Source organism: Podarcis muralis, chromosome 15 (assembly GCF_964188315.1).
Source record: "Podarcis muralis chromosome 15, rPodMur119.hap1.1, whole genome shotgun sequence".
NCBI lineage: Eukaryota > Metazoa > Chordata > Lepidosauria > Squamata > Lacertidae > Podarcis > Podarcis muralis.
The window spans coordinates 39,590,530-39,607,969 of NC_135669.1; the positions used below are offsets into that span (position 1 = coordinate 39,590,530).

General features: G+C 45.3%; 1 protein-coding gene across 4 annotated transcripts in view; it reads right to left on the minus strand.

Annotated features, from left to right (window-relative positions):
• USP32 (ubiquitin specific peptidase 32) overlaps nucleotides 1-17,440 on the minus strand; it is a 126,317-nt gene that overhangs the window by 55,516 nt on the left and 53,361 nt on the right. For all 4 annotated transcript variants that reach the window (XM_077919674.1, XM_028708937.2, XM_077919673.1 and 1 more), the window contains exons 3-5: nucleotides 14,721-14,826; nucleotides 13,637-13,755; nucleotides 5,369-5,528 (exon numbers count right to left, since the gene is read on the minus strand). In XM_077919674.1, coding sequence (XP_077775800.1) covers nucleotides 5,369-5,528; nucleotides 13,637-13,755; nucleotides 14,721-14,826 — 385 coding nt within the window. The remainder of the gene's footprint in view (nucleotides 1-5,368; nucleotides 5,529-13,636; nucleotides 13,756-14,720; nucleotides 14,827-17,440) is intronic.

Genomic DNA, 17,440 nt, shown 5'->3' on the forward strand with positions numbered 1-17,440 from the left:
CTAAATTTTGTTTTTTAGTGCATTATGCTGAGAACCCTGTAAATATCCCAATTAAAGACAACTTCCCTTTCCCTTGGCTAAAACGTTTAACTGTTAACACATAGGGAAGTGTGCCAAAAGTTAATTTACTATCTCACAAAAATCAAAGCCATAAAAACAAGCCCAAGCTGCAAAAACTGCTACACTAACTTTCAACTTCAGCAGCTACCCTGGAAGAATATTTATGGTTTAAATGAAATGGAACAGAATTTGATTAAAAATGGCAAGTGTGTGCAACTTGGTGTGACACTTCAAAATTCCCTTTGTAATTTTAGGCCAGGGAGAAACATAATTAAAGTCATCTGCCTTCCAACATGAATGTTATTTACGGGAGGGAGGGGGGAGAGGAATAATATATATTTTTGGTTAGTGTTTCCTCGATATCTTGGCTCATTAAGTTAATTTAAATGGAACTACTGGAGCTTCACAGTAAACGCTTGCTGTCTTCTCCCTTGAATCAAAGTTAATAACATTTGCCTATTTTTAACCATGGCTATTTTTCATGGCTTTGCCAAATAGTTTTGACAGAAAAACCAGCAGGAGACAGTGAAAAGCCAGAGTTAAGATGCCAGAGGGCACTGCATTGGCTACTGACACAAGATAGTTCCTGACTTGATTTAAATCAGGAATGAGGAACCTGTGGTCCTCCAGATACTGCTGATCTCCAACTCCCATCAGCGCTAGCCAACGATCAGGAACGATGGGAACTATAGTCAGACACTACTGAAAGACCACAAGTTTCCTCATTCTTGATTTATATCATGCCATGAACTAACTTGTGCCAGTGAACTCTAGCATTTTCACTAAAATGGTAAAAAGAAGGCATAGCAGATCCCGATTCCCAAAGTCCCAAAGTTTCCTAAAATTCAGCCAGAAACAACTGATCCAGACCTCCCCTAACCCATTTTGACAGGTAGGTATAGCTTCCCACCTGATACCACCATGGTGACGCGTTTTTATCTGCAGGTTTCAAATCAAACCACATGAGCAAACGAAGCCTTTCTTTGTGGGTCTTGCTACAAGTGCCAATCAGCTGACCAATGCTTACTAGAGGCCCTGCTTTGGGCAGAGACTGGCTATGCTACAGAGTTCCCGGAAACTCTGCAATGCAGCTGATCCATACAGGGGCTTGTTGTGTATGTGACGCCGGCCACAGTGCAGACCAATGAGCACTGACAGCGAGCCTCACTTGCCAAGGAGCAAAGCTTTTAATGCTCCCAACTTTTCCTTTGCAACCAAATTTTTGGCCGCTACACACCTGGCATCAAATACGACCTTCCATCTTATACCACCACCTTTGACCCGGCATCACAAGTCGGTCTACAAATACAGAAAACGGATTAAATTATCAAATCTTAGTAAGAATCTCCAGCCACAAAAGTCATAATGCAGAAATGACCCGCACAATGTATCACCATTACAGTGATTTCTGGAAGCGACTATCTGCAAGGGCTCAGGGTACATGGAGACCATCTTAAAGAGGCACCAAAATATCTCTCCTAATGGGGATGATGCTTGTGCTCATGTATATATACACCCACATTTTATACAAAATTTACAGATTTTTATTCTTCCAGGCAGAAGACAAGCTAGCAAACACTGTGAACCAATCCTCTTGCAGTAGGGGAAGAAAGACCCATGTCCAGAAGGATCCATGCTGTCTCTTGCCATCCAGGTGCCTACTAACTGGAAGGCTGAGAGCTCAACCAGCTTGGCTCCAAGCCCTGCTGCTGCTCCTCTCTAGGAGAAGCCTTTTTATGTTAACACTCAAGCCATCCACTGCCTTTGGGCCGACGTTCTGTCCATACCCCCCACGCTATAATCTCCAGGCATCCCGGCTTGTTTTGGTTTTCTGTCACTGCTCAATTTGCCTTGTGCCTCTTGTAATGTGACGTTTTTTAATGACCTTCACAACCACAAGGGAAATCAGCGGAGGTATAATAGATAAGCAAAGCAAGGACTGGGGAGACTCTGCCTCGTCACTCCTCTTTGCAGCCTTAAGCCCCTCGTGACCTTAGATAAGAAACTCTCCCAGCAGCTTGGGGGGGGGGGGACTAGCAGCAGTTGCTTAGCAACTAGCTTATGCCATTCACAAAACAGGCCATGATAAATATCTGGGGGTCATTTTTTAGCTCTTCCCCAGTTTTTGCTTTAAAAAAGGACGCCAGACCAAGGGCAGTCAACTTCTGCATTTTCAGGGGTCGTTCTGTTCCGCAGGTAATGACTTGGAGAGAGCGACAGGATATATTGTCACAGAAGCTGAGCACCCCGCCGACAGATGAGGTATATCATGAAGCTGGAACCACATCATTGTCAGACCATTGGCCAGATTTGGCCAGCATGGTAGTCAAACTGGTGTCCTCAGATCATCTCCATCACAGCCAGCATGGACAATGGTCAGGGATGATGGGAGTTGTAGTCTAACAAGAGCTGGAGGGCACTTCATTGGCTACCCTAACTGGCAACAGCTCTCCAGCGTTTCAGAGTGGGAGCCTTCCCCAGTTCTGCCTGGAGATACCATCTCAGTACTGTCATGAGATAGTAATCTAATGAAAGGTTGATGAACTAAGGATACTTGAAGAATATCTTCATGAATTGTGATACATAATGACTTCATCTGCCCTAACCAGTGCTGCTCAGAGTCATCTGTCGATTGAAACCTGGTTAGCCACTCCTAGAATGTTCTTTATTAGACATTCCATTTCTTGCTTACCTTTCACCACAAGGTCCCAGGGCAGGTAACAGCAATTTAAAGAACACAATATCAAAGTCATTGTACAGCTCAAAACGCAGATCAAAATACAGTGAAAGACGTCAACCGAAAATATATTCCTAAATGCATATTCTGAGGGAATATGCATTTAAATATGAACTTTCATGAAAATCCTTAAGAAAATTCACAGATTAATGCAAAAATGTGATGGAATGTCTTTCTGGTAAACTCGTGGAAAGGTGGCACAGAGTTGTATACAACATTAGTCTTGTTCAGAGTAGACCCCTGAAATTAATGGGTATGTCTAACACTAGTCCACTGAATTCACCAGGTCCACTCTAAATAGAAATTACATCAAATATAACAATCAATGGTACTGAAGATGAGAGTAAACCTTTTAGGCATTCTTGATGCAAACTCGAATAGGCTCATATAGAGGTCAAACAGCTATTTCAAGGGGTTGAGAGCCTGTCCTTCATTTGCTCATCTCTCACATGGGCAAACTGCAAAAACTAAACTGATTCTAAATTAAAAACAGATCAATTCCCCAAAAATGGGCATAGAAAAGATGAGAACCTAAGAATGTGAGCCAGCCACCTAGGAATTATTTGTTTCCTCATTTCCTTGGCCTCATAAATTCCAAAACAAATCGCTCTGTTTCACAGCACTTACAATTCTTGCTGAAACAGCCAGCACAGACTGTAAATCCCACGGCAAATACAGATATTTCAGAAAGCTATAAAAGTGCTCCTGGCTTTTACCAGCAGTGCCTCCAAAAGTGCCTCCAACAGCGCAAACCCAAAATAATCAGTTTTCCAATGTTCCCTTCTAAAATAAAAATGGAAGGCTCTGGCCTTCTTCTAACAAGACAATTAAGCATCAATATTGTGGGCCTGGGAAGCTAAAAATGTCAGCATGTGTGAACAAGAAAACTTGGAAGTCTCAAGTGACTGTATTAAAATTAAGGGATGGGGTAGAAGAATCATAATTTGATTTATTTAGTACCTACTAGTATCTACCAAGAAGCTCCACAGGATGATGCATTGCTTGCTTGCCATGTGTATCTTCTGGAGGAGAAAAGGCTAAGGAGTAAACCCTACATAAATCCTGAGTGGAGTCCCTAAGACGCCTTGGATGGCGCCTTGTACGTCTCTTTCCAGCAACTCCTGCAGCCAAGCTGGTGCCAAATGTCTTGCTCCGACTTCCTTTGAACCACACCAGCAAGGCCAAAAGGGGGGTCTTGTTGTCTGAGAAGCCCAGAACCTCCATACACACTGCCTAGTCTTGCGCCCTGAGGAGGTCACTTTGGTGCAGCTAACACAGTGGTTTGACTTCACCCTCAGAGGCACATTCCATTGTCTCTCGAGGCAGACAAGATGCCAACAATGTATATGCCCTGTGTGAAGGAGATCTATGAAGCCCAGTGTTTTGGTCAAGCTGAACATATCTACTGGAGGGAGGGAGATCTACACATGATGACTCCTCTTTAATGAAGCACCATACTAAGAGGAAGTGTAGAAGCAAGAGAAAAAAAACCATAAAGATGCTCAGCTACTCCAAATATTGTTTTCTTCTTCAGTCACTGGACTGGCAACAATCAGCCAGTGGGAAGCTGGGAATATCCCCTTCCAAAATACCAAGACATCTGCCAATCAGTATGATGAGCCTATGTGGTGTGGCAGAAGTTAGAACATCAGACTAGAACTAGGGAGGCCCAAGTTCAAATCACCCACTCAGCCGTGAAACTTGCTGGGAGATTCTGAGCCAGTTACACTCCCTCTCCCCCTCCCTCCCTCCCTCCCTCCCTCTCTCTCTCTCTTGCCTCCCTCACAGGGTTGTTGCGAGAATACCAAGGGGGTGAAGAATCAGGTACACTTCCTTGAACTCCTTGGTGGAAAGGCAGGATCTAAATAAATAATATAAATGAGGTGACAATATATGCCAGTATGAAAGCAAGCTGCCTCAGTTCTTCCTACATTCTTGGATGTCATATGACAGGGGTAGGGAACCTGTGGGCTTCCAGATGTTGCTGGACTACAACTCCCATCACCACTGGCCATGCTGGCTGCAGCTGATGGGAACCAGAGTCCCAATGACATCCAGAGGGCTGCCAATTCCCCATCCCTATCCCAGGGCAACACGACACCCCATTAAGTCAACACAGAAGTTATCAACCCAAACCAGGGGTCGTAGGCTTGGGAACCCATTTCCTACAAGGATTGACTGGACGCCTCTGAGAAATCGATTTCCCCAACGCAACTGAACATACCATTTTGAGAATTAGCAAAATATAACAAGCCTATGATGGGGAACCTGTGGCCCTTTAGATGTTGTTGGACTATAGCTCCCAGCAACCATAGTCAGCATGGCCAATGACTAAGTATGATGGGAGCTGGAGTCCAGCAGCCTCTGTAAGGCTACAGGTTTCCACTCAACTGGTCCAGGCAACTGTAGAAGGCTGCCACAGTAACTAAGCTGATGTGCAAGAAAAAAGGATGTGTTTCTTGAACAATCCCCAAGGAGAAGCTGCAGAGGCACAATGTCAGTAAAATCAGGGCGGAGTCTACAAAAGATAACAGGAAGTAAGGCAATTCCTTGAGAACAAGTGTTACTTACAGTGTGTGACTCCAGCAAGGGTCTGATAAAAAGTCGGGGTGTCGCTGTCATCCGTAAGTGTGACATACACTCCCCCTGAGAGCAGCCAGCGGGAAAACGTGAAGGCCTCTTTATTTTGCCACAGCCAGGTTTTGAATTTCTCAAAGTTTACCTTTTCACCCTGTAAAAAATAAAAAAGCAGAGGGGGGGGAGGATGAGTTGAGCAAAGCAGTTTGTATTTGCTAATGAACTCAGTTGTTTGCTGCTGTTGGTACACTGTAGCACAGCCTACAGGGAAAGAATCCCTTAGTTCAGACCCAACAGATGGCCATAAGCAACTCTTTCTCAGCCGCAACCTACCTTGCAGGGCTGTTGTAGTGAGAACTGAGATATAAGTCAGGTGAAGGCACCTGCATACTCAAGAGTGTTACACACAGGAAGTGAGTTGCTGGGAAAGTCGGGTGGTTGTCTACTTAAGGCCAAACTGCATGTTGTGTTCATACTTTTAAGAAAGTGCTTAGAATTGACCACTTTTAAAGAAAAAAACGGATGTGGAGTCCTGATCCTGACTGTACCCCCAATCTGAAGCAGGACACCAGAACAGTTTCCTACTGAACCATGAGCCCAAATTCCCAAAAAATGTTAAGCTGGCCCTTAGCTTGCTTCCTGGAAGCACAGCAGCAGCAAGGGAGGAGCAAAACAATTTCCACAACATGCACTAGCACACTGGATGTTCACCTTTAAACCGTAGTTTATTTCAGCTATGGTTTAAAGTGATGTATGAACCGGGTTATTTTCTTCTTTCAAAATAATTTAGTGGCAGACAACTGCAAACACAGAATCACCCACACATGCAGCAAACACCCATTTTTCTTTGGTAAAAGGTACCAAAATATTGGGACGCGGGTGGCGCTGTGGGTAAAACCTCAGTGCCTAGGACTTGCCGATCGTCAGGTCGGCGGTTCGATTCCCCGCGGCGGGGTGCGCTCCCGTTGCTCGGTCCCAGCGCCTGCCAACCTAGCAGTTCGAAAGCACCCCCGGGTGCAAGTAGATAAATAGGGACCGCTTACTAGCGGGAAGGTAAACGGCGTTTCCGTGTGCTGTGCTGGCTCGCCAGATGCAGCTTATCACGCTGGCCACGTGACCCGGAAGTGTCTTCGGGCAGCGCTGGCCCCCGGCCTCTTAAGCGAGATGGGCGCGCAACCCCAGAGTCGGACACGACTGGCCCGTACGGGCAGGGGTACCTTTACCTTTACCTTACCAAAATTAAAATATCACAACCAATCTGCACTGAATGGATGCCATTCAAAAGCCCACTGAATCCTGTTATAAACAAAGAGGGGTTAAATTTACCAAATGGCCCAAGGATTCAGATCTCAGCATTTCCAGTTTTCCCCACTCTCAGCTACCTAGTCCCACAGGCTGCCCCAGCGCCCATGACATCAGAGCAGCTAAGCCAATGGCAACTAGAGAGGTGTTAAGGAGGCAACTGCAAGCCAGAAGACGAGGAAGATGATGTGAGGGAAATGAAAGGCAACAAACCCGCTATACTAACTACCAGGCCCTTCAGCTACTTGTATTATAATATTAAAAATAATTTTCTCAAGCACTCTGCTTGGTGTGTGGAGTGGGAGAAATCCGCCAGGGCCTCTCTCATTAATATAGAGAGCAGCTTTGGCGGCTGTTCTCCTCCCTCCCCACCAGTTCATTATAATGCATGTGTGGCAGCAAACTGCCTGATTCAAAAAACAGGATAAAAAAACCCCCCAAAAACCCTCACAGCTATTTCTCCAACACATCAGGTAGCTTGCTTTTCAAACACAAGGCCTGCTACTACATTCAAAGCAACAAAAAGATCAGAGATTACAGTTAAGAAGGGCTGCGTTTTGTTTTGTTTTAACCCTTTGCCACAAAAAGGTCAGATACTGCCTCAAACATGCTTATCAGTAGCACACAGCTTGGTAAGAAGCAATATAGCCCACACGTGGCTCTCTCCAATGTGATTATCATGACAAAGTCTTTTGGGCACTTTTCTGCAGAAATAATTTTGCTATTAAGAAGTATGCTTTTTTCCCAGGGGGTGGGGGAGAGGAGGGGATGCATAATGATGGAGGAAATATTTCATTTCACAGATGTTGGACGGATCTTAATAAGTTATCCTCCCAACTTAATGGAATGGCAGGGAATCTTTTCACGGCCAATCTTAGAAAAAAGAGGTTCAGCAAGCAGGTTTTATGTTGCTTTGGAGGGGGGAGTGTCCCACACTGGGAGCCCCTAACCTGAAAGAGGCAATGCATGCAAACAGAGGATTCTCTTAGGCAGCATCTGATCTTACTGAATAGTCCTTGTTGAGTGGAAATGATAGCTCTGCCTGGGGTACTAGATGGTCCCTTTACTGGTCTTTTACTGGACCTTGACACCCCTGATTTCAGAAACCACCTGTCACTTCCCCAGAAGGGAAATTTCAGCCTGGTACAAGCGTTAAGCATACGGGGGGGGGGGGGGGGGTTCCAAGTCACCATTGTCAGAGCATCACAGTGGCCCAAGCCTGGTTAGTTATTGTGTGTGAAGTGGGTGTACTAAAACGTGACAGCCCTCTTCAGGAGCAGAAGGGAACAGCTACGTGCAAGAACTTAGCTCTGCAATTGGCAAGTAGTATGAAGCCTCTGGATTGGGCAGGCTTGGTATCAATACCCAATGCCAAGCCTTTTGCCCTTGCCTGGCTGACAGGTTCCCAGTTCCAGCACCCCAAAACACCAGGCCAACTCCAGGCCTAGAGCCAACCACTGCCTGGCCCCATCAGCCACATGTAGGATGCAGTCCTAACCACTCCAAGGACCCAAAATGTTTTATATACATTTCCTGGCTACAGTTCTTACAACAAGGTAGCTAGCCTTTTTTTGCCATTACCTCCTAGCTAACCCTCCAGAGGCCACATGCCACAGCAAGCGTGGACAAATAAGTGTGGCCACCCACATTCCTGCACATCAGATGAAGCACATACTGCACAGGAGAAAAAGAAAGGTGATTTTGACTGTTCATCACCTCCTCCCTGCTAGAGCAGAGAGGACTTCATCAAATCAGGCTGCGCTGGACCATAGTCATCTGAACGCAAGTATCTCTGTCTCACCCTTTTCTTTCCATGTATCACCATCTACTAATCAGCATGGAAAGGACCACTTCCCATGTAACTCCAAGGAGAATTCTCAGCCTAGCTGGGAGAAAGGAGCGAACAAACAGCCCCTCACACTTGCTCAACCACAAGATGCAAAAAAAATTTTTTTTAAAGATTTTTAAAAATAAAATCTGCCATCACACATGACATCATTTGAGAAAAGGAGGAAAAATACAAATGTTTGCCATAGGTGGCTCTGGGCTGGGCTGGAAAGAGAAACAAACCTCTTTTTTTGCAGGAAATAATAATCACACCCCCTCAAGCAGCCTTGAAGATGCAACCATGTCTGTTCCCATTTGAAGAAACAAACCCCAACTGCAGGAGCAATAAAATGTCGAAGCCCTCCAGTGTGTGGCAGGTTGCATGTCCTCCTGAGATTAACAGGCTACCAAAATCCAGCAGAGAAGGTTACTGCCGTCTATTTTCATTTCAAAAGGAAGATTCACAGAGGACATTGCTGTAGGACAGAAGGCAAGCCTGCATATTTTAAGAGAGACCCCTTTGCCTTGTGCACAATCTTCACAGAAGCTGAACTGAGCCAAAACGTTGAGCCTCCATTTCATTGCACAGGGGCTGCTACCGATTCTGTACTGAAGCAACCCAAATTCCTCTACATTTAATCAGGCAGCCAGAATTATGCAAAGTTGCACTGTTTGCCCATAGCACAGTTGAGATCTGGTACGGAGGGGAAGACTGGCAGGCACAGGCGAGATCTGGTGGTCAGCAACTGATTACAGGTAGGGCGTTAACATGTTTGCTATACAAAAGCTGGATTCCCATTCTTATTTTTGCAGGCAACTGTAAACTAATTTGGAGGGTGAAGTGTGTTTACAGTCTCAACTTTTGCTCATCTTTTGTAGTGAGGTGGGGACTGAGTTGGATCTGGTCCTTTATACATTTTAGGAGTGACTCTTTTAGATTTTTTTTTTAAATCGTTTTTGAAACTTGTTTCTAAATGTTTGCTTCTGTAAGTCACTCTAAGTCACTTTTGTGAAAAAAGTGGTGAATACAATTAATAATATTAATACCACCACGTAAGAGGAGTTTGCTGGATCAGGCCAAAGGGTGCTATTTTGGACAGTATGGCCTTGTATACTAACAGAATTCTTCTTGGACTGGACTCATTTGATGGGTTTCTACCCAGGATGGGTGGTAACTTTCCCCTGCAGGCTTTGGCTTGGTCACACTTGGACTTTCTGGAGTTTGCTCCTTCCTCTGCAAAGCAGGGCCAGCAGGGCTCTAACCCACAGAATGAGAATTTACTTTTAAACACATCAAGCACAGGAGATGAGAAGTCTCTTGTATATCCTCCACTCCTCTGCAATTCCAACAAAGTCTGCTCACTATCCACAAAACAAAAGGAAGAAAGAGCCACACCTGAATTTAAAAGGTACAGGGCTCATTCTCTGGGCTGCTACCATGCAACCCAGCCAGCAGCCACCTCATCTACAGTGTGCCAGCTCACACTGCTTTCAGCATAATGACCTAGACCAGGGGTCGGCAAGGTTTACCTCACCTGGGCCGCGGAGATCGCTCTGGGGGCTGGATCACATCTGCACATGTGCAGGTGTGATTTCTGGTGCTGCGGACGTGAGTCCCCGCTCTGCGCAGCACCAGTTTAGCGCAGCGCACGGGGACTCGCCGAGCGAGCAGCTCAGTGTGGGGGAGGCTCATGGGCCATTTAAACGACCCCCGTGGGCTGCTTGTGGCCCATGGGCCACAGGTTGCCAACCCCTGACCTAGACGGCTAAGACTGACCTGTTGGGGACTGGAGTATTGATAAACCTGCCCACTAGGTGGGGAACTGTGCAAGACTGCCAAAGATCAATGGAAGGAAAACACTGGGGAGAAGCCGAAGCCACCTATGGCGCATTAGCTCAATGGTAGAGCATCTGCTTCACATGCAGAAGGTTTCAGGTTCAATCCCCGGCTTCTCCAAGTAGGACTGGGAATGTCCCCCAGGAGACCTGCTTCTAGCCCATACTGAGCTAGCTAGGCCCATGGTCTGACAGCTTCCTATAAGGCAGCTTCCTAGAGTTTTTATAATTATTATAATTATAATTTATTTTATAATTATTTCCATTTTCAACAAACAAACAAACAAACAAACAAACAAACAAACAAACAAACATGAAAGCTAGCTGCTGAATCCCAAGCTAGGGAGTGGAACCCAAGCTTCACAGGCTTGCTTAAGAGTTTGCCATTTGTTATCAGAAACCTGCCTGCATGAATTGAGTAGCTTGTGAACTCTTGATGGGCTTGCAAACCTACCAGCCATGCACACCAAACCTTTGGTAAATAAGTGCTCTCTGACTGAACTTTGAATTAATGGAGCTTGGACATTACCCTTTATTGACTTGCTTAACAGTACTATTTTCAAAGGTATTTCTTTGCTGAACAGTTAACCTCTCAGCAGGGCTGAAGTTCAAATATTCCCATCTTTGCTTTGTCAGAAATTAATCTGCCTTGCCTATGCGTTATGTGGTGAACTCCTGCCAGCCCTTTGCAAGAGGAAAGGCTGATGCAAAATACAACTGGTTTTTTTCTAGCTTTGTCAACATGGCTGGTGGAAGTCCTGGGGAATGCGCAGAACAGGGGTATCGGGTGCAGAGTGAGATTCTCAGCTTTGTTATTCTTAGTAGCCATAGTACTGTCAGAGTATCTAGCTCTCAAGGTTACAAAGTCATGCTTGAAAACGATTATTGTTATTTATTTGATTTGATTTCTTTCCTGCCCTTTTCCATAAGGTCCCAGGGTGGGTTACAACAATTTAAAATTCAATACTAAAATAGCTTAAAACAAATTAGAATCACAAGACAAGGGTGGGTCCTGAAAATGCATGTCTTGGGTGTCAGGGGCCGTGGTAAAGAGGTGTGCCTTCAGCATAGGAGGGAAACTATATAATGAAGGTGCCAGACACACCTCTGTGGGGAGGGAATTCTACAACCTAGCGACTGCTACAGAGGATGCCCCCCACAAGGGCACCACCACACAAACTTCCAAGGGTGGTGGAACTGCCAAAGGTGGACCCTCTGCTTATCTTAACACATGATAGGGTCTGAAGAGCAATTCTTTGTGAAGACTCAGAACTCAGACAAAGTGCTGTACGGTCGTACCTTGGGAGTTGAACAGAATCCATGGCTTCTGATTGGCTGCAGGAGCTTCCAATCGGAAGCCCCGTCAGACGTTCAGCTTCCAAAAATAGTTCGCAAACTGAAACAGTCACTTCCAGGTTTGTGGCGTTCGGGAGTCAAAACATTCGAGAACTAAGCTGTTCAAAAACTGAAGTATGACTGTATGAGATTTCCACTGGATGGAGTGGGAATCTGTCTTTTCATGCTGCCCCTTGGCGTCAGGGGGAATCAATGCACAAATGACAATCACAGCTTGAATGGAGCAGTTGTGTTAGTCTGCCATCTGCAATACATTGAGCTGTAAGTGTAAGCGTTCCTCTCCAAATGCCTGCTCATTTCAGTGGCTAAGGCAAACAAGGATACAAAAATAAATAAATCCAACCCTACCCAGCCAGCAGGGTGGCATTAAACGCTCCTCAAAAAGCATCTCCCAACAGCTTATCAGTCTGTTGTTTTGCTTTCCAAGGGAAAGCACCGCTGATCAACTTTGAAACGAGGCATCTGATTAGATTTATGCTACCCAGGACACAACGGGCAGGTATATGACATTCTCAATCTCATTTACACAAATGCTTGCAGCAGACTCTCTCCTACTGCTTCTAGTGGAAAGAATTTTAATGAGCTGTAGCCCTTATGCCTGAGGACAGGCATCAGAAGTGTGAAAGACAACACTGGAAAGGAGTTGGGGGTTTTTAATGCTGTTTTGGAGAGGTGCTTCTGAGTCCTTTGTGCTCCTATCAAGGAAGACTAGGAGTTTGGGGAGGGGTGGATCTCTCCCCCCTCCAAGGATGATGGGCGCTTTCCACATTTTGAGAGAAAGAGAACAAGAGATGGGACTTTGGGAGGTGGGATACAAATGATACAGTGCAGAAGACCCAGCCTTGGCCACATTCACACCCTGCATTTGTTAAGGCTCCTGAGAATTGTGAGAAGTCCCCAATCCCCCTCATTTATCCTAAATAGAACCCAATAAGGCAGACATGTATGTACAAAAAAAACCCACCCCCACTGAGATCCCAAGATGAAATTTTGCAGGTAGAAATGTTTAATAATCAATACATTTTTTGGAATTTTAAAATCATATTATTATTTTTAATCACTTTTAAAATTTTTGTAATTTAAATTTAAAATTTAAAGTAAGTCCATCATGTGACGTGTCATATTAAAGCCAGTGAAGTTCTGAAGAGATTGGTGTTGTTGTTAGTTTTGAAGTATCTAACTTCTGGGCTGAGCTGTTAAGGTTTTTGTGTAGTCCAGCAAGGCCAAAATTGTAAATTTCAAACCCTCATAACTCACAAACGGGGTGAGATAAAAAAAATAATATTTTAGATTTAAACTTAGTTTTGACCATTCAACAAGTGTACAAAATATTAAGAAAATTGGATGACGTGAGATAAAAAGGTTGGATCACTTGATATGGAATGACACAGTTTATGAGGTCACTGAAGCAGGAGAAAAGGCAATGCTTGAAAGCAGGAATGGGGAACTGTTGACACTCTGGATGACGTTGGACTCCAACTCCCATCAGCCCCAGCTAGCATGGCCAGTGATCCGGGGTGATGGGGACTGTTTTCCAGCGACACCTTGAAGGCCACAAGTTCCCCACCCCTGAGTTTAAAGCAGCAACCTGGTGCCCTGCAGATGGTTTGGACTACAACTCCCAGAACCCCTCCAGCCAGCAAAGAGATGGCTGGCTTGAAGAACCAGACGCATGACTGCCTCCCTGCAATAGCCAGGGCTAGCTTATTCATTTCAGCAACCTCAGGTGCAACCTGACACCTGCATAGCACCTTGCAGAGACTAATCCTATCAAGTCTGCAATCTCCTACTACAAGGGTGTGGAACTGGATCTGGTCAGTAGACCTGATCCTGATTCTGTAAATCACTGCAAGCTACTTCCGACAGGAGGTCAGGGCTCCACACTTTCACCCTCATCCTCAGGTTATCCGGTAAAAGGAGATAAGGAACTGCAGGAAATACCTCCGAGAAGCATTTCTTGAGGCTTTCCGGGACTTTCCCATCGACCACATGAAGCATCCTTTCCATCTCTTCACGGACGACATAGCTCCCGGATTCATTTGAAAACAGGCTGAAAATGTCTAAGCAAAAAACCAACAACAGAATAATTAAACATTCAAGTCACACCGGTGCAACAGAGCTGGCAATGCCAATTAACTTGCACAGCTTTCTGAACAGGGCTGATTTTTTACTTTTCTACACTCATAAAAAGGGCTTTGCTAATCAGTTATGTTATTGGGATCAACAAGGATGCCAGTTTAAATTGGAGCTGATAATATTTATATACAAAACATGAAATTACATCTACAGGAACAGTATCTGGAGCCTATAATGATTCTAATATTTTAATTTGTTACTGTTACTTACCTTTGTATTTTTTATACTAAAGGTTTTATACCTCTACACACACACACACACACACACACACACACCATTTAAGCTGAATGCAAATACAATACTCCAACGGAAATATTTTGATTCTTCTGCAGAGGGTAGGAGATGCTAAGTGGAAAGTTTCAGGTTTCTTTCATAGAATGCCTCCACCTCACTCTAATGGTCTAACCATCCTGACTAAACATTAGATTCCCATTTAAAGTGAATGGAGGGAAATGCAACCTGATACAGTGGAACCTCTACTTATGATCATAATCCATTCCGGAGGCCCATCCGCTGGGTGAAACTGGACGCTAGTAGAGGCGCAGTTGTGCACGTGCGCATTCAGCGGCAGAGCACTTCTGCGCATGCACAGACGGCAGCAGCCGCTTGTGCGCACGCGCAAATGGCAGAAGCCGCTTCCGCGCACGCACAAATTGCGGCAAACCTGGTGTTTACTTCTGGGTTTGGCACGGTCACAACTTGGAACGTCCGCGAGAAAGGGCGGGTGTAAGTCGAGGTTCCACTGTATGTCCAAGGTTATAGATTGTGAGGGAAGGTGTCTGATTCACCCCCCCCCCCAAATATTAGGTTTATATCCTGCCTTTCTTGCAAGTAGCTCAAGTGCACAGTGAACCCCCCCCCAAAAAAACCAGACAGTGCCACTACTTACATTTTGCTTTCTCTTCATCTCTGCCCCTCGTTAGCAGGACTAAGCCTACTATCAGATTGTTGAAATGTAGTCCTTTGGACGTGCCACCGAAAGAGCAATATATGACCTGAAAGTTACAGAAAGAAAGTGAGAAAAATTTGCTCTTTATGCTTTCATGCAGACAAGATTCTAATCGCTTGGCCACCGTAGCACAAAACTCCCAAACTAAATGCTTTCCCGAATCTGTCTACCTAGTCTGGAATCTTGTTTCCAGCTGTAGTCAGCCAGAAGTTCTTAGCTGCTCACAAGCAGAACCTGGAAGCAATTGCCTCTCCATTTCATCCCAGAGTCTGGAATGAAGGAATATTTATTCATTTAGAATATGTTATACTATGCCACCCCATCTAAAGTCTTCAGACAATAAAACTAAAAACAAAACAATAAAAAGCAATTCAACTGCTAACAACAGTCTTTCATAAAAACAGCAGCAGTGCAAACATTGGAACCAAAAAGTAATGAACACCTCCAAAGAGGTAATAGGTGTGTTAAAAGCCTGGATATGTAAGGCGATCTCGACCTGGCATCGCAGGCTTTAATCCTAATAACACTTACCTGGGCGCAAAAGTAGACGAAGATTGCAGTGTGAAACTCAAACCTGCCTGTACAGTGTGGTCCCATAGACAAACATGCACGACTAAACCCAACTAACAAAAATCAAAAGCCTTTGCAAGAAGGGAATCTCCAAGTCACCCACACCCCATACATTATCCTGGGCTTCTAGTCACTGCCAGAAGTCAACATTTACGCCAAGCCCTATCAACAGAGCTAACCAGCACAATCATCAGCCCCTAGCCCAAAGCCAAACGACACATGGTTTCAATGGGTGGTTTACTGCCACACATATATTATTCCCCCAACTGTGCATCTTAGGTTGAATAGGAACAGGACTTTAATATGCGGGCGGCTGGCAGCACTATGACACAGGAAGAACTCTCCAGCGGCTGCTAGTTAACATTTCCCACTGTAAGTGACTGGATTGCAAGTGATTTAAGTCCCTGGTATAAATATTGCATCTGATATGAACTCACTTATCAGCCTTTGGCTGCCTCCTTAGCCTCCTTCCCTCCCTCTCCTCATCTGTAATGTGGGTGGCAGAGCTACTGACTGCCAAGGCAGGTAAAGTGGTTCTGAGTACTTTAAAGCAATGTTAAGCACTATTATTACGAGTGAAAACTTCCCATTCACTCTAAAAACAAGTGTTAAAGCCTTGCTTATCTATTTATAGCCAGTGCAGGGAACCTTTGCCCCTCCAGATGTTGCTGAGCTACAACTCCCTTCAGCTCCAGCAAGCATGGCTGCATTATCAGCACTGAAGTGACCTCCCCAGGGCACAAGCCCATGCAGCGTGTATGGAGGTCCTGGGCTGCCCAGACAATGTCCCCGCTCTCGGCCTCGCTGATGTGTTCCAAAGGACAGCAGAGCCATACATTGGGCACCTGCTTAGTTGCAGGAGTTGCTGGAAGGAGGTGTTCAAGGCACCATCCAGCTATCTGAGGGACTCCACTCCAAATTTGTGTAAAGTTTACTCCTTAGACTTTTCTTCTCCCAAAGATGTCTTGCAAGCAGTGGAGGTTTAGGATCAGTGTTTTCCATTTCTAGATGGGCTACCTTCCCAGGCTGACGAGCCCCATCTGCCCCTCACTTCCCTATGCAGTGGTGCCTCGGGTTACAGATGCTTCAGGTTACAGACGCTTCAAGTTACAGACTCTGCTAACCCAGAAATAGTACCTCGGGTTAAGAACTTTGCTTCAGGATGACGGGACGGGAGGCCCCATTAGCTAAAGTGGTACCTCAGGTTAAGAACAGTTTCAGGTTAAGAGCGGACCTCCAGAACGAATTAAGTTCTTAACCCGAGGTACCATGTGCTGAAACCGCCTTCTTAACTGTTAGACCCAGTATTGTTCTCATCCACTCAATCCGCCAGAGCCTGTCGTCACATACAAGGGAAGTCCCTAACTCACTGAGGGTTTGAGACTTATTGGCTACCCTCACCTAGTTTAGTCGGCCAACCAAAGCTGTTCCCAGGATGTGGCTGTTGTCACATGCTGACAGCTTCTAGGAGCCCTGAGTGAGAGCTAAGTGCAGGATGGGGAACGAACTGCCCCAGAAGGAGCACAATGTGTCCCTCAAAAGAGAGGGCCAAAGGTTCCCCACCACTAATTGATAGGAAACACAAGGAAGCTGACCAGTTTCTATTTCCTGGGGTGGGGAACCCTATGGTCCTCCAGATGTTGTTAGACTACAACTCCCATCATCCCTGACCATTGGCTATGCTGGCTAAGGCTGATGTGAGTTTTGAGTTCAATGACATCAGGAGGACCACAGCTGACCTACACCAAGCCTGTCACTGTGTCAGCTACTCTAGGAGGGAATGAACATTCATACTTAAGTCACCAGTGGCATGGCCATTCTGTCACCTCCCTCTCAAGCCTCACGGGCCTACAAACCTGTTCCAACACATTTGTCCTCAGACACGCACAGTATATCATATTACTTATTAGCTACCCTTCAGGTTGCAGCACTAGGTGATTATTTATAGGTCCGATAGTCATGCGAGAAGTCATCATAGGACAAATCTCCCCCTGCTTCTAAAATAACTCAGCCTGTCTTGCTTCTCCAAGAACCAGAGGTGGAGCATTTTCAAGGTGCATAAATATCAGGCACTCCTAGTGCCTGGGGTT